Raw genomic sequence first — 21,706 nt, 5'->3', positions numbered from 1 at the left:
ATACCCCAATGCCATTTTATAATAGACATTTCCAGAAAATACTACCCCCATAGAGCTTCCTAAACGTTACAAGAACCAGTTCCATTTGCTGCAGCCTCAGCCAGCTGTCTGCCTTCCTGTCCTCTGAGTGAAGCTGAAGATTGTCTGGGAGTTATCTTAGCTCTTTCTGTATGAGTTATATAGTGATATCAACATTCAAAGGTTTCAAAAACACTCTTGTTTACCTTACCTGTTCTATCATTATGAATCAGAGTGAATTAGGGTGTTGTGCTGAACACCTCCACCCATTCAACAATTCAGGCATCACTGTGATAAACTGCAGACACTTAGCATAAATTAGGTGTATTCCTGTGGCACAGCTGATACCAGGGCTTGCTGAAGCATTAGGTAAACTAGGTAGTCTCCCAGAGCATCATAATTTTGGGAGTGGCACAGGTTGATAGGAGAAAGCAACTACTTCAGTTTTGTTAGGTCCTGCTGCTCACCTCACTGATTTATTCAGTCTTCCCTCCATTGTGCCCTGCTGCCTGTGGCTCAGAACAAACAAAATGTTTGCAAGCAGAAGCAAAAAGCAGTGAATAAGAACTTTAAGCAACCACTCCAGAAGCAATTGCCAACACTGTTTCCTCTGCTCCCCCCCCCCCCCCCCCCCACAACAGCACGCATGTTGTTTTCACTGAGTAACCCTCCCAATGGAGCAAGAGTCATAGGCTGCAGTGCATGCCTACAATGCAGGACTTGCGTGGCTGTGTTCCTTTGAGACAGCTATTGTGATCTAAATAATAGCTCTTCTTTCGTTGAAATTTTTTTCAATTTTTATTGTCATTTTGCCTTTCATTCAAGGTATTTTTGACTATTTATTTTATTTATTTATTACCACAGTTTCTATACTGCGCTATCACTGTTATTAGGCAGTTTACAAATCAACATTCATAATGAAATCAAATACACAACCATGACATAAAATATTAATAATAAAATAAACATAAAAACTATACCCCCCCTGTTTACTAAGCCCAATGGCAATGCTGACACATCCTATTCAAAGTGAATGGGCTGTGTCTTCATTACAGCACCAACCGCCGCTAGGGCAGCTTAGTAAACAGGGGGGGGGGGGGGGGGGCGGATAATCATAATCAAAGTATAAAAAAATCCCCCCAAAATGGCATAACAGGCAGATCTACATATTTCTTTCAGAAAAACATCTAAATCATATAATCAAAAAAAAAAAAATCCAAATCCAACAGTCACAAAAACAAAGATGTTAAGGGGGCATTCAAGAATCTACCTCAGGTTTGACTGAGGGGAGATCACTGGCAGCTGGCCCCTAGATACGCAGTACAGATATTCCCAAACCCCATAACCCTTCCCCCTCCTAACCCTCAACACATTCCCTCCCTCTAGAAGCCCCCAGAACCCACAACCATTATACCACTTCCACAGGTCACCATACCAACTAATACACACCCATATGATCCCTAGCAGTAGTAGTGCGATTCTACTGCTAAGGGTTCCATTATGAAGGCGGCGCTGGACAGGGCAGGAGCGACTGAGCATTGCTCCTGCCTGAAGAGCCCTCCAGACCCCAGAAGATCCCACCCTGGGCCACCTACCTTTCAGGTGGGTGAGGGGGAGTGAGGGGCTTCAACTCTGGGAGAAAGTGCTTGAGTGGGGAGAGTAAGAAGTCTGGGGGGGGACCCTCAGTTAGTGGCCCAGGAGCACTGACCTGCTGTTTTGTGGCTCGATGCTCCCGGGCTGCTGGAATAATGCTGCTTGTGAGGTGGCTCACAAGCAGCGTTATGCCTCTAAGACAGGATTCAGCAACCTGTGGTATTGGAATCCCACAGGATGCTGAATCTCAGAGGAAATCAAGATGCGGAAAAAGACTAATTTTTACCGCATCTCGATTAACCCTCCCTCCCCAGTACTAAATTTAAAACAAATCAGAGAAAATACTTCTTCACGCAACATATAATTAAGCTCTGTAATTTGTTGCCAGTATATGTGGCAATAGCGATTAGCGTAGCAAGCTTTAAAAATAGGTTTGGACAAGTTCCTATAAGAAAAATCCATAGGGAATTATTAAGATTGACCTGGGAAAATCCACTACTTATTCCTGGGTTAAGCAGCATGAAATCTATTTTATTCTTTCAGGATCCTGCCAGATACTTGTGACCTGAATTGACCACTGTTGGCAACAGGATACTGGGCTTGATGGTGCTTTCGGTCTGACCCAGTATGGTGATGCTTATGTACTTAGATATTTCCTGATGGTCTTTCTTTTTCTTTTGCAGAGTACAATTAGCATGTATTCATGCACAATATTAATTTTGTAGGAAATGCCTCCCAATTTTTTAGGGAGATGTTTCTGGTTATATATATTTGGCAATAATAAGTAAGTGCCTACATCTAGGTTTGCATCCACTATTCTCCATATGAACAGAAGCAGGACAAGTCAGTCCTGGTTTTACCCCATTGAATCCATGAAGTGGTAATTCTAATTTATGTTTGGAGAAGAAATAACCAGACACAGTAAGGATCAAATCAGGCCTGGATCAATGGGTCTGATTACAATGTGGAGTCGCCTAAAGGACTCTGCAGGCTTTCAAACGTCTGAGTGCTATTTGTTTCACAAGTTAAAAATCTACACGCCCTCTCAATGTGAAATTTATTCTTGTGTCTTTGGAAGATGTTATAAGGTTCTAGTTTATAATTTAGCATAATTAGTATAATGACGAAATGCTCACTGCTCTTGTTTTTGAAGGTGACTTTATTTGAGAACCTTCACTGATGGGACACTGTAAGGGTGTTACGCTTGTAAGGTGGTAATGAATGGGAACAAATATGATACCCTATTTTACAACCAACCCTTATGAAAAAAGTAATCAAACCACAAATTTACATGGATACAGCCTCTCCCCCAACCATAAAATAGTGAGTAAGAAAGAATCAATTAATTCAATTTAAATGGAGGAAAGTACCTCAGTGGTTGCTAGCTCACCTTTTTGTGCTGTATATTCCAGCCCCTACAGTGATGGCTTAGATGCAAGTCCCTTATCAATCATAGTTCTAGAAAACATATATCAGCTATGAACATTTATGTGAACTCAATATTAATATAAGAATTTTTCTTTGCAGTAAACAAACATAAAAAAATGTGGGAGATTTTTTTTAGACCTATGGTTGATAAGGGAGTTGCATCTCAGCCATCATTGTATGGGTTGTAGTATACAACAGAAAAAGGTGAGCTAGCAGCCACTGAGGTATTTCCCTCCATTTAAAGTGAATTAATTGATTCTTTCTGGTTCAAACCTTGTTGGGGGGTGTATAATACCCTAAGTTGCCAAAAGCTGAGCATGGCTAAGGATGTGCTCTGCTGGAAGCCATGTTCAAAAACCACCGGGAAGTTTTCATCTTTTCTTCTAAAATTCTCTTGTTTTGGGGGGGAGGGGGTTGTCCTTCCTGGTTTATCTTTATTCTCCTGTCCTTTGCTCTGTGGTGTCTCTAATTCCTTTTCAGGAGCCTCTCTTGTTTTCCGTCCTCTCCTCTCTCTTCTTTCTGATTCAGTGTCTCCCATTCCCCTCTTCACTTTCATCTTGTCTATCTTTTCTCCTGCTTGTCTCTTTTTCCAGCCTTCTTTAAATGTAATCGCCTTTATGCTGTTTAACCTTGTACTCCTGAATTTGATTTCAGAAGTGAAGCTCAGTATGATGAAGACCAGCTCTGCTGCCTTCCTTTTCCTTGTCTTGGGTGAGTAGTTGCTTCCACTAGAGCAGAGACAATAAGGTTACTTAAAAATGTATATTTACAGTAACATTACCTAAGGAAGGGACTTAGCAGTTCTGATGACTTGTATCTTTAAACATTCATTAGATTATAAAGTGCAGAGATTGTTGACTACAGGGGGAAAATGTGGAGGCAGAAAAAGCTACATCACATACGATTACCCACTCCTAAATAAAATTACATTTGTTTTATGATAAAACAAAGGCAAATGGGGAAAACATGAGTAGCATGGATCATGGAATACTTTCCAACCCCTTTGCATGAGTGTATTTCCTCACTGGAATCTTTGTCCATGGCTTTCTGCCTGACATGTCACCTCCCTAGCACATGTTTGATGGGAGTGGTCTAGTAGTTAGAGTAGTGGGCTAAGAACAAGGGAGACTGTACAAGTCACTTTCATCCCAGTTGCCTTTGATGAGAAATGGACGTTTAGGTGCCAGGTGTATGCAGTACAAACATCTATTTTAGAAGAATAAACATACGTAATATTGACAGGTTGGAAGCCATCACATAACCAGTTATGCTATATAGTGGCAACATAACTAGTTGTGTGCCTGAACATAATTGGTTAACTTTACAGCCTTAAAAATATAACTAGGTATTATTAACCCAACACTCTCACAGTATCCAGCTTTCCTTGCCAGTCTGGTATTTGGGGGTGGGGTAGAAAAAAACCACTGGGAGATTAAGGGTGGGAATCCTCCCCCTCCAATCCCTCTAGTGGAGTATTGCTCAGTAGCAGCTGTTTATCAAATCCTAAATGTGCTTGGCATTGGCATATTTAGATCTGTAATACTGGGTAGGTAGCGGGTAGGCCTTCCAAAAACTCCCCCCCTTGTCCTACATTTCTCTCCCTATCCTCTGCCTCTTGATCTGGGGGGGCATGTGATTAAACTACAGTGTAGTAAATTTAAAACAAATCGGAGAAAATTTTTCTTCACCCAACGTGTAATTAAACTCTGGAATTCATTGCCGGAAAATGTGGTGAAGGCGGTTAGCTTAGCAGAGTTTAAAAGGGGGTTGGACAGTTTCCTAAAGGACAAGTCCATAAACCGCTACTAAACGGACTTGGAAAAATCCAAAATCCCAGGAATAACATGTATAGAATGTTTGTACGTTTGGGAAGCTTGCCAGGTGCCCTTGGCCTGGATTGGCCGCTGTCGTGGACAAGATGCTGGGCTCGATGGACCCTTGGTCTTTTCCCAGTATGGCATTACTTATGTACTTACTTACATTCTCTCATCAACTGCCACCTGGTCTACTTCAGTATCTTCGCCAGTGGCAGCAGCAACACACATCCACTGTCTGTGCTGGCCTCACAGGCTTCTGTCTGTCATATCCTGCCAGAAATGAAACAGAAAATGATGTCAGTGAGGGTAGGACACGGCAGATAAAGCCTGTAGGGCTAAAGCAGGCAATGGATATGTATTGCTGCTGCTGCCCACAAAGATGCTGGGGTATATCGGAGGGGGGGGGGGGGGTGTGAGGAGCTGCCGGCAAATGTCTGATCCAGGGGTGAGAGTGAGGTGGCTGCAGCTGAACTTTTTAGGTGGGCCAGACAGGGTAGGTGTGAGCTACCATAACTACCATTCAGGCCCACCCATTGCTACGCCATGAGTGCTTGGTAGTAGGTGTAACTCCCAGTGTTGATCCTTTAGGACATAGACACTTCCTCCCCTTCTAAAATGGGGAATAAACGTCTATGAACCTGCCACACCCTTATCTCACCCTGAGCACACTCAGACCATGCCCCCTTGCCATTTGCATGCACTTGGGTTTGAGGCATGAATATCCCAGCTTTGTAAAATGGGAAGGTAGATATTTATGCAAGATAAATGTTTAAGTGCCAGTTTCTCAAATGAGAATAGGGCTTGTAAATTCAAGACAAATGAGTCTAATCCTTTTGGTCCTGCACATCCTGGTTCACTTGTTCTCTGCCTCAGTGCCTCCTTCCACTGGCTGTAGGATCATCACTCGGCTCTCTTCTTTCCAGTAAGCAAACCTTCTGCCCACCCATGGCATCTTGTTATTCTAAGCTACACAGTTCTTCCATTCTGCACTACCAAAAAATAGTTCAATGCGGATTACAATAACAAAATAACCAAATAATCTGTGAATTTACATAAAATACAAAAGTTACAGAAAATACAATAATTGTAATATTATAATTACATTATGAAAGGTATTTGATGAAAAAGTAAGTTTTCATTTCCTTTTGAAAAATGAAATAATTCAATAAAATACAAATCTGTATTGATAATGATTTCCACACCAACACTATCTGATAATGTATCGCAGAGTCAAATACTCGCCTCACTTGCTTCACTGAAGGAAAACTGAGTAGCATTTGATTGCGAGTTCAGCTATTAACTGTATTTGAAAGAAATATTACCCAATCAGTCAAGTATACCAAGGCGTTTCCATACATTATTTTATAGGCTAGAGTACGTAGTTTAAATCGTACTTTAGCCCAGGGCTGCCGAGAGACTGGGCCGGGCCCGGGGCAAGGCCGCCCTCGGGTCCCCCCCACCTCCCCCCCCCCGAGGTCATCGTCGTTGCCACACCCCCCCCCTCCACCCACCCCCCTCTGTCCACCACCAGGCCAGGCCCCCCTGAATTCAAATCATAGCGCCTCACCCAGTGGTGTGCTGGTAAATGTTCAACAACAGGCTCTCTCCCCAGTCCCCCTCTGTGCCCCCACCCCCCTCTATGCCCCCCCCCCAAATTGCAGAGCTGGCTATAGCCGGGGAGAGAGCCTGGGGGAGGGTGGCAATGCATTACTCCAGGAAAAAAAATTAAATGATCCCAGGTTCCAATCTAATTCATGTTTAATGTGCAATAAAATGCCATAAATAAGTAAATAAATATAAACTTTTAATGTTAAGCACCTGATTCTCAAAGTGAACATATTCCAAACACTATAATGAAAATAAAATGATTTTTTTCTACCTTTGTTGTCTGGTGACTGTTTTTCTGATCATGCTGGCCCAGTATCCGATTCTGCTGCTATCTGTCCTCTTAACTTTATTTCCAGGGCTTCCTTTCCATTTATTTCTTTCCTTTCCTCCTTTCTTCTTCATTTCTGGTCCTCAGCTTCTGCCTATTTTCTTCATCCATGTGCAGTTTTTCTCCTCTCTTCCTTTTCCCTCATCTCATCTCCTTCCTCACTCTTCCCTCCCCTCCATCCATGTCCAGCATTTCTTCTCTCTCCCCTCCTCTCCCCTGCCCTCCATCCACCTATGTCCAGTGACCCTTCTCTCCCCCTGCCCTGCATTCACCCATACCCAGCGACCCTCCTCTCCCCTGCCCTGCCCTCCATGCACCCATACCCAGCGGCCCTCCTCTCCCCTGCCCTGCATGCACCCATACCCAGCGACCCTCCTTTCCCCTGCCCTGCATGCACCCATACCCAGTGACCCTCCTCTCCCCTGCCATGCATGCACCCATACCCAGCAACCCTCCACTCCCCTGCCCTGCATGCACCCTACCCAGTGACCCTTCTCTCCCCTCCATCCACCCATGCCCAGCGACTCCCTTCTCGCCCTTGCCACCCCCTCCTGAGTTGTTCAGTGAATTCTCCTCCCTCCCTCCCTCTGGATCCAGTCCCTCACCGACCTGACTCTGCCAGGCCTGCCTTGTCCTTCAAATTCTTTGGGGCAGGCAGTCTTGCCTGCCCGCTGCCAGCGCTGACTCTCCCCTGCCGGATCGCGCTTCAAAATGGCCACCGAGACTTACAAGGGCGGCCTCCAAGACTTCAGCAGAAGTCTCGCGGGGCCACCTCTGGAAGTCTCAGCGGCCATTTTTAAAGCACGAACTGGCAGCGGGGGAGAGTCAGCGCTGGCAGCGGGCAGGCAAGACTGCCTGCCTCGAAGAATTTGAAGGACAAGGCAGGCCTGGCAGGGTGACTCAGAGTCAGGTCGGTCAGGGACCGGATCCGGAGGGAGGGAGGGAGGAGAGCCGGCTCGCGCTTTTTAACAACCGGCTCGCAAGTCGGAAGAAAAGTTAACAACCAGCTCTTGCGAGCTGGTGCGAGCCGGCTCCAGTACACCACTGGCCTCACCTCAACCTCGTTCCGTGTGAAAGAAGCGCAGCAGAGGCAGTCTGCAGATCACCTCCCTTCAGGCCTTCCCTCCCTGTGTCCCGCCCTCGCGCAAGTTACGTCAGATGAGGGCGGGACACAGGGAGAGAAGGCCTGAAGGGAGGTGATCTGCAGACTGCCTCTGCTGCGCTTCTTTCACACGGAGCGAGGTCGAGGTGAGGCGCTATGACAGTGGCGTACATAGGGTAGTTGACACCCGGGGCCGGTCATTCTTTAACACCCCCCTCCAAAATCCTGTACTAGGCATACCGAGAATATAAAACACTCAGAACCTATAGAGCAATTCTAGCATACCATAAGCATTAATTTCTATGAGCCATACAAGGAAAAGGAAAGCATCTTAAGCACTACAGTGAGCACTAGAACATCAATTCACCTATTGTAAAATGAAACCAGACAGAATAGTACAGATCATCGATCCTGCACAGTCAATGCCAACTGAAAGCCATGTCTTTTTCACAAACACAGATACACCCTAATCCACTATAGAATAAGTAATCGTGAACTTTCTATTTAGACAAAAATTAAACTGAAACCCCAAGATGCTAGATTCTGCATACAATGCAACACCACAGAAACAGAAAATGTAAATTTGAAAAAACTAACAAATACCAATCACCACTTTACAAATTAAGAAATAGAAATAAAACAAATATAGAATAAAATAATACCATTTTATTGGACTAATACATTTAGCTTTCAGATACCAAAACCTCCTTCCTCAGGTCAATACAGTATAGTGCTGTTACAGTATCCTATCCTGACCTGAGGAAGGGGGTTTTGGTCTCTGAAAGTTAGTCAAAATGTATTAAAATTAGTCCAATAAAAAGATTACCTTATTTGCATGTTCTATTTATAAACATTTATTAACACATCTACAATACTACTTTATCCTAAAGCAAAAAAATAAAAATTTATATTTTATTTACAGTTTGTCTCTGGTTTCTGCTTTCCTCATCTTCTTTTCACTGTCTTCCTTCCATCCAGCATCTGTCTTCACTCTCTCTGCCGTCCCCTCCATCCAATGTCTGCCCTCTCTCATCCTTCCATCCACCATCTGCCCTCTATCTCTGCCCCTTCCATCCACCATCTGCCCGTCTGCCCTCTATCTCTGCCCCTTCCATCCACCATCTGCCCGTCTGCCCTCTCTCTCTCCCCCTTCCATCCATTGTCTGCCCTTTCTATCCCTTCCATCCACTGTCTGCCCTTTCTCTCTGCCCCTTCAATTTACCATTTGTCCTCCTTCTCCCATCCATCCAGGGTCTGCTCTCCCTCAAGCTCCCCCTTCCATCCAGGATCTGTCCCCTCTCTCTCTGCCCCCTCTTTTCAGCCCCAAGTTCCAGCCCCATTATCCCACCTGCCCTAGTTCCAGTCCCAGCCCACATCTCCCACCTGCCCCCCTTTTTCAGCCACCAGTTTCAGCCCCACTATCCCATCAGTCCCCCATTTCAGCCCCAGCCCTTTTCTCCCACCAGTGCCGAGCTTCAGCCCCAGCCACTTCTCCCTGTCCCCTTTTCAGACCCCAGTCTCCACAGTTTCAGCCCCTGCCCCTTTTCAGCCCCCAGTCCCAGTCCCCTTCATCCACATGCCTTGCATGAGGGCCCCCCTTTTTCAGCCCAGACCCATTCTCCCTTCTGCCCCAGGCATGGCCCCATTCTCCCTCCAGTCCCCTTCTCAGACCCCAGTTCCAGGCCCCTTCTCCCATCTGAGCCCCCCCTCCCTGACCCAGTCCCCTTCTCCCATCTTATCCCCTTCCCGACCCAGTCCCCTTCTCCCATCTGAGCCCCCCTCCCCTTCTCCCATCTGAGCCCCCTCCCCTCACCTCCCCATTCGCCACCTACCTACCAGCTTCGTGGATAGATGACCCTCTTCTCCTGCCACTCGGCACCTGTCCCAGCCTTTTTAAAGAATCTGTGAAGCGGCGGTGCGGCACGGCACAGCGCCTCGCGCCTGTCTGCTCTGCATGTAAAGGAAGCAAATCGCCTTGTCAGCCGGCCTTCCCTCACTGTGTCCCGCCCTCTGATGTAACTTCCTATTTCCGCGAGGGCGGGACACAGTGAGGGAAGGCCGGCCAATGAGGCGATTTGCTTCTCTTTACACACAGAGCTGACAGGAGAAGAGGGTCGTCTATCCACGGAGCTGGTAGGCAGGTGGGGAATGGGTTGGTAAGGGACGGATTTGAATTCAGGGGGGCCCGGCCTGGTGGTGGACAGAGGGAGGGGACTGCGGCGCCGGGCCCCCCTTGGAGGCCCGGGCCCAGGGAATGTTGTCCCCCTGCCCCCCCATCTCAGCGGCCCTGCTCTAGTCTGTATAGGCAACTAATGAAGTTTTTTCAACAACAGAGATGCTGAACAAAAGCTTGTAGCTGAAAATATTAACCTAGCAACTGTATTCTGAACAAGATGAAGATGTTTTAACAAAATTAATGAACAGCCAATATAAACAACATTACAATAATCAAGTCTCGAAATATCTGCGCCTGCACCAGCAATCTAAATTTCTGCCTGAAAATCCTTTCAAATTGATCTTAACTTCTTCAACATATAAAAGGACTTTGCAACCACCGATTTAACTTGAGGTGGATAGTCTTTTTACTTTCTCTACTCAACACCTAAAAATCTTGTATAGGACTCAAAAGTAAAAATATTATTAATAGAGAAATGTTATGATAATTCCATGGAATTCAATGGACCCAACCATAGAAATACTCATAATCCAATGTTCAATATTTTGTACACAGGAAATTATATCAGATAACGTGGATGTCCAATCATCAGAAACTGGGAATAATATAGTAATGTCTTCTGCATATATATAACATGGGACTATAATTTTTTCCACCATGGTACCCAATAACTGCATGAGAATATTAAACAGTAATGGAGATAAAGACGATCCCTGTGGGACCCCGCAGTCAGGGCACAACTCAAGGAAAAAGTTCCATCTTTCTGAACTTTATAACTTTGGGAAGATAAAACAAAAAACCCTAAACCAGTCCCACACTTTTCCATAAATGCCAGTATCACTTAACCTAGTTAGCAAGATGTTATGATTGACCAGGTCAAAAGCACATGACAAATCAAACTGTATTACTATTTCCCTTCGCCTTCGGTCCTGACTCAGCAAAGTTTTGCCATGGGCAGCAATAGAAGCTACCACAGTTTCTGTACTATGATTCTTCCGAAAACCAGACTGAAATGAATGTAATATGTTATTATCTGACAAATTGTCCAATTTTTTTGAAACATGACCCTCTATAATCTTTGTGAACAATGGAATTGATGCTATTGGGCAATAGTTATTGGGGTGTGATAAGTCCTCACTGGGGTTTTTAGGAATGGGTGTCAAAACAATTTCTCTACCATTCTCAGGGAACTTGCTGTCTCTCAAGCAGTTATTTAACCAATCAGTAAAAGTAGATAATAAAACATCTGTCGTGTTATTCATTAGATAAGCTGGATATGGATCTAAGCTGCAGTTAGACTTAGTTGATTTATTTCTTGGCAATTTCATGTCTGCTGTAGTCATAGGTTGAAATTCACACCAGAGTCTATCCACAGGAATAGAAATAGGATGCAACCTGTAATTCCAGTATATCCATAATCAGCTTTTTACAAATAGTTGCCACTTGTTTTTCAAAATAAGTAGCTAAAGTCATAGCAGCAGGAGAAATAGTATCTGCATTAGATGTTAAATTGGAAATATTAAAAAGGTTAACAACCAAATTAAAGAGTTTGTGCATATTTAAGATCTTACCACCAATTTGACTAGAATAAAATTTTCTTTTTTATTACTATTTATAAGACAGTACCTTAGATCACCGCCTTTCTTTATCCCCAGATAACAGTGACTTTCTTCAAACTCTTTCATTCCTTTTGCAGTGTTGTTTTAAAGCCAAAAGTTCTTCATCAAACCATTTCTCCAAATTATATATAATCTTAGTCTCAGTTTTACATGGTGCTATATCATCTAATATACCTGAAATGTGTACATGTCATCTGTCAAACAGGTCTTTCTATCGCTCCATGTGAAACGAATAATATTTATAATATAATATTTCTCTAGTTAATAATAGAATATGGATTAACAGAGGGAATTACTCAGAGCATGTGGTCGCAAAGAATTACAAAATGAAATGTTCTTATATTCCAATTCTAATTCCAATTCTAATTCGATTCTCTAGTCTTATACATATTTATTCTATTCCAATTAAAGGTAAATTGTTAAGAATAATAATCATGTAAGAATAGAGGGGAATTTTATATACTAAATTCGAATTAATTACATTAACCTGCCTTGTACGTTTTGGAACATGTGCTCAAAGCATGGCACTAAGTTTAAAAAGTGAACATGTGGTATCAGTATAACTTTAAAAGGTAACATGTGCTCAGAGCATTGGAGCTTGCACATGTGAGAACATGTGCTTTTCCCAATATAAAGGCCAGATAGTTAACTTTAAAAGAAAATGTTTATTTCTAGTACAGGCAAGGTAATAAGTTTACAATAGAGAGGTAGTTTTAGAAAGGATCTTTTACCAATGGAAGTATGCTACAAAATAACAGGTTTGATTGTAAATTAAGCTGGATAACTCACATTGATGCTATAGAGAGTCATGCATGAGAATCTTGCTGGAACAAAAGGTTTCTTTGTAGATTTGCTGTCTGATGGAGCTTGAAGCAGTTTCTTTTAAGGTGGATGTGATGTCCAGCTTGAGAAGTCAGGATTCTAGCTTGCTTTTAGATTTACTCAATTCAGGACAGCGGCGACTAGGACAGGAGCATCAGGAACTCAGGAACAGCCAGGAAGAACTCTCTCTCTAAAGAAAGAATCCCTGCTTTTTAAAGTGTCTGAACTGGGCATTAGACTCATGTCAGGTGGTTGCCCTTGGTCCAATTGGAAAGCTCCTGGATAGCTGAATCCTGGGCATCTGGCTTTGAGATGGAGCATGGCAACAGGTCACATGCTCAATGACATCACAAGACTTCCTGCCTGGACATCTGCTAGTCCATTGTCTGAGAGTGATTGAGCTTAGATGGGCTTAGTCTTTGTCTGAAAATAGGTGGAGGTGTAGTCTTTTGTTACTGCAGTCTCTGAGATAGCTGTCTTTGAAAGGAACATCTGCTGGTCCATTGTCTGAGGGTGATTGAGCTTCTTTTGTCTGATGGGCTTTTCTGAGTCTGAGTAATAGGTGGAGTTTCACTGTCTTTTGTTCTGTGATTGATTCTTTGGATAGGTGTTGATGGTCTTAGGTAACCACCCAGCTAGTAGTTTTCCAGAGGAAAGGGGGGGGGGGGGGTAGTGTCTTTGAAGCTGTATATTTTATATGATTTAGATCTGATGCAGCAAAATTAATAACTCTCACAATTAAACTTATATCATGCTACACATGGTGCAACAGACATGGGGATAGGAAAACTTCCATATGAGGAGAAGCTAAAGAGGCTAGGGCTCTTCAGCTTGGAGAAAAGAAGGCTGGGGGGAAATAAAATAGAGGTCTATAAAATAATGAGTGGAGTGGAACGGGTAGACGTGAATTACTTGTTTACTCTTTACAAAAATATTAGGACTGGGGGGCACGCAATGAGACTACAAAGTAGTAATGTTAAAACAAATCAGAGAAAATATTTCTTCACTCAACATGTAATTAAACTCTGAAATTCGTTACCAGAGAATGTAGTAAAAGCAGTTAGCTTAGCAGGGTTTAAAAAAGGTTTGGATAACTTCCAAGAAAAATCCATGCCATTATTAACAATTGACTTGGGGGAAATCCACTGCTTACTTCTAGGATAAGCACCATAAAAATGGATTGTACTGTTTTGGGATCTTGCCAGGTACTTGTGACCCATGCCATTATTAACATAGACTTAGGAAAAATCCATTACTTATTTTTAGGATAAGAACCTTTAAAATGTATTGTACTGTTTTGAGATCTTGCCAGGTACTTGTGACCTGGATTGGCCACTGTTGGAAATGGGATACTGGGCTTGATGGACCTTCGGTCTATCCCAGTATGGCAATGCAAATGTTCTTATGTAATCTTATCGAATATTTGTCTAACAACCCCATGAAACTTTCCCATCTTTGGACTGCTTGAATCAAAATAGAAAAAATATATGATTGTGTGGTAAATCATGTTCCTGGGTGTCAGTCCACAAATCAAATATAGTTGCAAATCTTGGGAGATATACTGTATGACATTCGGAGGAATATATCATAGACAATTCTGGAAAACATCAGACGTTTGATATTCGTCTGTAGAAGCTCCTTTTGTCATTGGTGTGACCCCTGACGCAGGTGCGGTAGAACCGAAACATGGCCCGTGTTGGGTCTTTCTTCAATCAAAGTTCATTATTAAAGGATTTTTTTTATTTGAAGAACTTTGTTCCCTTTGTTTTTAAAGGCCCTTTGTACTGTTTTTTTGTGTTTTAATAATCAAAAATGAAACAGAAAAAATTAGGAGTTATTTGGAAAATGGAGAAAAATATGGAGAATATCATAACACCTCTGTATAGATTGCCAGTGTGACCATATTTTAAATACTGTGTGCAGTTCTGATCACCCTATCTGAAAAAGGATATAGTATATTGGGAAATGGTACATGGAACAACATTCTGATGAAGAAAGGCTAAAAGGTTAAAATTAAATTTAATCAGTTGCTCACTCCTGTTATACTATCATTGTCCATACTTCAACTTTAATATGATATTCTGATGTCTTTTTCTTTTCAGCACTGCCTCTGCTGTTGGTATCAGGAATGCCAACATCAACAACAGGTAAGGAGCTCTGGGGCCTCTTTACTAACTTGGGGTTTTGCAGTTATTGTACAGGAAAGAACTTGCAGTTTAGAGCACTTCCAGTAGTTTCCCATTCTTTGTGCAGAGAAATATTTTTTGAAACTTATCTGTTATTAATTTTCCAATCACATAACATTATAATCTCAGTTGCCAAAGACAGCTACAAATGGTGAAATTATATTTTACCTGATAATTTCCTTTCCTTTAGTCAGACCATACCATCCTGAATGAATAGGTGTTATCCCTTCCTACCAGGAGATGGAGGTAGAGAAAACTGATTTTTGTTCCAGTGAACGCATGGGTACAACCTGCTGGTGCTCAGTGGAAAATTCCAGTATGTATCTGCCAAAGCAGAAGATAGTCCCTTTGTAGCACATACCCGTGCTCCATCAACCACTGCATCCGCAGTGATCATTAAGGGCTAGATTCTATATATGGCGCCTAAAAAATCCATATGAAAATAAATGTATTCTATAAAATGTAGGCGCGGTATATAGAATACGCCTTATCAATACTGCAGCGTCTAAATCTGTATTCGTTCATTTATGCCAACAAAAACCTGGTGTAAATCCATGTGCCTAGATTTAGGCACAGTGGCCCTTATTCTGTAATTATGCATGGAAATTTTAGAATACCTACAAAATGCCCATAAACATGTCCCTTTTCAGTTACATGTATTTATTTTGAATTGTGCACTTTGCAGTTTAGATGCAGTTTTTTATAGAATACGCTTAGCATTTTCCATGCATAATTTGTAATTATTGTCAATTAGTGCTAGTTATTGCTTGTTAAGTGCTGTTAAAATCACTGATTATCTTTTTCTACCAATTAAGTTATTCACTTATCTCCACGCAAACCTAGGCACCATATATAGAATCATGGGATAAGCATGCATAACACCACATCCGTGATATTTGCTATCCTGCATTTGCAAATATACTTCCTTCTCAAAATATATTTTTAAAAACTTGTCGTCTGGGCTAGTACCATCTCCCACTAAGTGAGAGAAAATAATGCCCCACCGAATGACGGCTCTATCAAAGTCTGAGCGGGCTCTGGCTAGCACATTCAGCCTGTAATGCTTCACAAAGGAAACAATCATGTTGCTGCTTTGAAATATCTTACAGAGAAACCACCCGGACCTCTGCCCAGGATGTCACCTATACCCAAGTCGAGTGAGCTGTCAATCCGAATGGCACTTGTCGATTTGTACAAATGTGACCCACCTCTGATGGCTTAGATGCTGCCTGACCCTTCCGAGGGCCATGAAACAGGACAAGGAGATGATCAGAGAAGCAAAAGTCATTGTAGTATAACAATGTCTGCCAGACATCCAGCTTGTACAGTCTCTGAGCCAAAGTGCTGCAACCCTCATCCACAAAGGACAGCAAACAGATCTCCTGGCTCCCATGGAACAGAGATATCACCTTGGGAAGAAAGAAAGCAATCATGAATGGACATTGAGTCTTCCAAAAAGGAGAATTATGGGTCCCAACAAGACAGAGCCTGCAGCTCCAAGACGCTCCGAGCCATGGTAATCACAGCGAAGAAAACTATAAGATCATAAGAATAGCCATACTGGGTTTGTCTATCACAAGTACCTGGCAGAAATCCAGATAGTAGAAACACTCCATGCTACGAATCTCAGACCAAACAGTGGCTTTCCCATGTCTGTCTCAATAGCAGACTATGGATTTTTCCTCCAGGAATTTTTTCCAAACCTTTTTTAAACCCAGATATCCTAACCACTGTTACTACATCTTCCAGCAATGAGTTCCAGAGCTTAACTATTCGTTGAGTGTGAAGTCCTTAATGGAAGCTGACCTCAATGGCTCAAAAGGAGTCCCAGAGAGTTCAATTAGGACCAGATTCAGGTCCCAGGAAGGAAGGAAGGAAGGAAGGCCAGACTGGACAGCAGATATGAGTAACTCCCTTTATTTCTTTATTAAATTTTTTTTAATTTACATTCATATATCATATAAATGTAGGAAACTTACCCAGCACCTTGCCCCTGGAAACTGGAAATGGCCACCACTTGAACCTTTAAAGAATTCAATGCCAGGCCCTGCTGCAAAAAGCCACGGATGTCGGGACCTATGCATTCCAAGGTAACAACACCTGCTCAGTACACCAGCCTTCAGAAGCTTTCCAGACCCACACATTATTTAGGAATGAGGAAGACTTCTAGGACTTAAGCAGAGTAGAGATAACAGCTCAAGAAACCACCTCACTAAGTACATCCTTTCAAGGGACAAACCATTAAGCCAAAAGGGATATAGATCTTCCATTTCCACTGGTCCTTGATGGAAAAGACCACGGCACCAGGTCCACATACCATAACCATCAAGGCCAATCTGGAGCCACCAGAAGTATGAAATGAGGGTGATGCGCAATCCTGCACAAAAGCTGGCCTATCAGCCAAACTATGCCGATGAAGTTACAATCTATGTCACTCTTGTCAAAGATATTGAAGAAATCTTAACCAATATAATATCAGACCTAGACCTAATGAAATCATGGGCAAACAATTTCAAACTGAAACTTAACAGAGAGAAAACCAAATTCTTAATACTAACAAACCCTCACCAACCAATTACTTCTTCTACTTTAACTATTGGTAACAAAACTTATCCACTGGAGCACAATTTGAAAATCCTGGGAATAATAATCAACATCTCTCATTTGAACCACAAGTAGCCAAATTACTGTCTAATGTACTCAAATCATTTTGGAAACTAAAAAGACCTTATTTTCAAAACACAATTTTCAGATCATTACTCAATCCTTGGTATGATCAAAATTTCATTACTGCAATGCGGTCTATGCAGGACTTAAGACCTCACTAATCAGAAAATTACAAACTGCTCAAAACACAGCAGTTCATCTTGTACTTAAAACTACCTGATACTCCAAAGCGACCCCAGTTCTACTCATACTACACTGGCTACCTATAAGTTCATGCATTACTTTCAAATTATATGCATTCACCCACCAAATAATTTATGGTTCATCCCCATCTTACATGCAGAATCTTATAGAGCTATCAACACGCAATGCCAAAAAAATCATCCATCGACCTTCTTGTATTACACTTCCCTCAATGTAATAAAATCAAATATAAAACTAACCACAATGCTGGATTTTCATACCAAAGTACAACCAGATGGAACTCTTTGCCCAAACAACTCCGTCAAACTGAAGACTTTCTCATATTCGTAAACTATTGAAAACTCACTTGATAAGATCGACCTCTAACAATAGAAATAACTAACCCTCTAACTAAACTTGCAATAACAACAACTTTGTCCATATTCACTTTCTGTACTATGTATTACAAGCATGTAAGATCAGGATTTAAAGTTATGCTGTTATTAGAAGATAGATAGATAGATAGATAGATAGATAGATAGATAGATAGATAGATAGATAGATAGATAGATAGATAGATAGATAGATACACACATATACTTTGTTCTATGTATTCAGAACGCCTTGTCAGTTCTACTTTTGTTATATTGTGAGCCACATTGAACTTGAATCCTATTTGAGATAATGTGGGATATAAATGGCATGCATAAATAAATAAATAAATAAATAAGACTACAGGGGCTCCTCCACCAACCATGGCTAAACAAGGGCATCTATACCCTCCAAGCCCATCTCCCTCATGCAGCTGAAGAAATGCTCCATCTTGGCATTGAAGTGTGTAGCCATCAGGTAGAACACCATTGTCCCCCACTGGTCCTAAATGAGCTGGAAGGCTGCTGGCCCCTGATCCCACTCTCTTGAATCCAGTGGGAATGGCTGAGACAGTCCGCCTGGACATTGTCCTTCCTGTGATATGGACCGCTGAGAAGACTTGCAGATGCACCTCTACTCATTGGCAGAGAATCTCTACTTCCAACACCACCATGCTCCTGGTGCCACCTGGTTTGTTGATATAAACCACCATTGTGGCGTTAGCCACCATCACTTGGACCACCTTCATCCTGAATCATGGAAAGGAGCTCCCAGAAGGCTAAGCGCATGGCCGGGTCACCAGGCAATTGATTGGTCCAGGACGCTTCTAGCAGGGACCAAGTCCCCTGTGCCACATGGCCCAGACAGTGTGCTCCTCACTCGAGAAGACTCGTATCAGTGGTGACTAAAACCCACTCCTGGGAGTCCTACGAGAACCCCTACAGGAGATGAACAGGATTATCTCACCTTTGGCAAGGAGAGGCCACTGGCAATCAAAGTCCTGAGAAATCGGGGCCCAGCAAGAAAAGAAGCCTGACTGCAAAGATCGTATGTGCACTTGCACACAAGGCACCACCTCCAAAGTTGCTGCCACAGAGCCTAGGGGCTGTAGATAGTCCCAAACTCTGGGAGCTGACAGCCTATACAGTTTGTGCTTTTGGCCTTGAAGTTTGGCCATCTAGTCCTCCGGAAGGGAAACCATCCCCTATGCTGTGTCAAAGTGGACTTCCAGATACTCTACGGCTTCGGAATGGAGCAGGTGACTTGACTCGACCCACCTAGCCCAGACCCTCCAGAAGGGTAATTATCTAAGTGGTAGTAATTAACTCAGAGTTGACCGAAATCAATCAATCATTCTGAGAAGGATGAACCCGAATACCTTGATGTCACAGATATGCCGCCACCACTACCGTTACCTTGGAAATGGTGTGGGGAGCCAAGGCCAACCTGAAGGACAGGGCCCAAAACTGATAGTGGTGCCACAGCACACAGAAGTAAAGGTACTCTTGTGATGATCTACTAATGGGAATGTGCAAATAGGCCTCTGTGAGATTCAAGGAGTTCAAACATTTACCCAGATGAACCAAGGTGATCACAGATCGAAGAGGCTCCATTTGGAAATTCTGCATCTGGAGGCAAATGTTCACCCTTTTGACATCCGGAATAGGTCAAAAAGAGCCTTCCTTCTTTAGGATCATGAAATAAATGGAGTAATGCCCACCACCACTCTCCCCACCCAACTCGAGAAGATGCTGCAGAGTAAGAGCGACAGCCTGTCACCTTAGCTCCAAGCCACAGGTAGACACCATGGAGGCATTGGGAACATGTGGGCTAGCTCCAGGGAATAACCCTTTTCAACCTCCTCCAGAACCTACTGGTCTGATGAGATGCAGGCCCACTCATGGTAGAAGATTTTAGTTTGTTAACTGCTTTGCTATGTCTTCAGGAAAGGCAATATATCAAATAAGAATAAACAAATAATAAACAACAGAGAGAAAACCTGCTTCCTACCAGGTCCACAAAGGGGCCTGGCGCACCCTAATTGGAAAGAACCTGAGCCTCAGGACCTTTTGAAGCTACGAAAGGAACCTGGCCTAAAGGGTCTTCCAGCTCCTGAAGTCTGGGCCATCGAGCATCGATCCACCCAAAAGCGGCCAGCCCCCTTAGAGCAACCGCTAGTTGCTGGGTACTGCTGAGAACCTTTATGCCTATGTTCAGGAAATTGGAGAGGCCTAGCTTTGCTCATCTCCTTCACTAGTCTCTCCAGGTCATCTCCAAATAGCAACTGTCCCTGAAAGAGTAGTTGACCGAGAAGCTTCTTAGAGGCCATGTCCACAAACCAATGGTGCAATCCCAACCAACAGTGACGTACCACAGAGGAAGCTACAAAGCGAGAAGATAAATGCACCAAATCCTAAAGGATGTCATACAGAGACCTCTGTGGACTCCAGCAACTGCAGCAACCAATGCAGCATAGCCGTAGCCAGCATCACCCCCACAGATGGCAGCCTGTACACTAGACACCACAAAGGCTAACCTGAGCCTTACCTGCTGATCCATCCACTTCCCTTGGAGATCCCTGAGAATTAAACCCCCTTACTCTGCTACAGTGGTCTGTGTAGTGACCACTGTGACAAGCGCATCTACTTTGGGGTACTTCCAGTTTCTTTGTAGCTCCTCAGGAATAAACAAATATAGGCAAATCTAGGGCCCTGGTACCTCTGAGGTCCCCATATGGGGACTCCTACTCCACCAACATTATGCGAGAGAGTGCTTTGTGAAGCAGGAAATACTTCAAGGACCCGCCACTCCCTTCAAAAGACGGCTTCCTTTGGAGGGGTTGGCAATAGGTGCTCTGGAGAGCCCAAGGACTCCAAAACAATGGCAATGAGATGAGAGAGTTCCTCTTGTCGAAAGAGCCTGATCTCTTGTAAGATGATCCTGTTTAGAATCTGAATCAGAGGGGGGACTTATAGTCTGAGAGACCTTCTGGATTCTCCGGGACGCTGCCGGCGTCGAAACAGCTGATCGCCGGAACTTCGTTGAATAAAGACGCTACTTGAGCGCGGAAGGAACTCTCTCTTCAAGAAAGGTATCATTTGCAGCGACGGGGTGGGCGGCGACGGCGGGGGAGAGTTGGTGGCGGGAGGGGGTTTGAAGGGGATCGTGGGCAGGCCGGCAGAGGGGGTCCGATGTGGTGGTGGCGGCGGCGGCTCAGGGGGGGGCGGCTAAACAGTGCCCCCCCCCACCTCGGGCTCTGGCCCCCCCTCCTGGCGAGGTCTGGCTACGCCCCTGCCTGAGGGTATCCTTTAAGCTCTACCACGTTGTTTGGCCTCAGCCTGCAGAACAGAGAGCTAGACCAGGGACCAGAAGCACCAGCCTGAACAACCTATCATCTGCTGGACGGATGAGAAAATACTGGAGTTTTCCACTGTGCACCAGCAGGTTATACTGGTAAGTTCATTGGAAATGATCAGTTTTCTCTACCTCCATAGTAGGAGGTGAAAAGACTCTCTCATTCAGGACAGCACAGCCCCAATGACAAGGAACAAATATTAACTCAAAACATCCTAAACAAGCAACTCCCATACCCTGAACTCTACCCTGGGGTTCAAGGCAAAGCATCTCTCATGCACCAAATACCGTTCATTCACCTCCAATCTACTTATACATTCACCTCTCAACACCTTGTACCATGGATTCCACATTTCCATGCTTTCATCTCTCTTCCAGTGATCTTGCATGCAAGAGCAGGTCTCTTGCCTGATTTCAGCCCTCCACATATCTG

The 21,706-nt window shown here is 43.5% G+C and overlaps 1 protein-coding gene across 4 annotated transcripts in view; it reads left to right on the top strand.

The window, feature by feature from the left end:
- The window catches only part of LOC115474306 (venom serine protease inhibitor-like), a 187,787-nt gene that overhangs the window by 59,160 nt on the left and 106,921 nt on the right, over positions 1–21,706 (top strand). For all 4 annotated transcript variants that reach the window (XM_030209730.1, XM_030209731.1, XM_030209729.1 and 1 more), the window contains exons 2-3: positions 3,694–3,750; positions 14,614–14,658. In XM_030209730.1, coding sequence (XP_030065590.1) covers positions 3,694–3,750; positions 14,614–14,658 — 102 coding nt within the window. The remainder of the gene's footprint in view (positions 1–3,693; positions 3,751–14,613; positions 14,659–21,706) is intronic.

The sequence above is a fragment of the Microcaecilia unicolor genome, chromosome 7 (assembly GCF_901765095.1).
Source record: "Microcaecilia unicolor chromosome 7, aMicUni1.1, whole genome shotgun sequence".
Taxonomy (NCBI): Eukaryota; Metazoa; Chordata; class Amphibia; order Gymnophiona; family Siphonopidae; genus Microcaecilia; species Microcaecilia unicolor.
The sequence above is the reverse complement of the archived record's forward strand: the minus strand, read 5'-3'. Positions and strand labels throughout refer to the sequence as shown.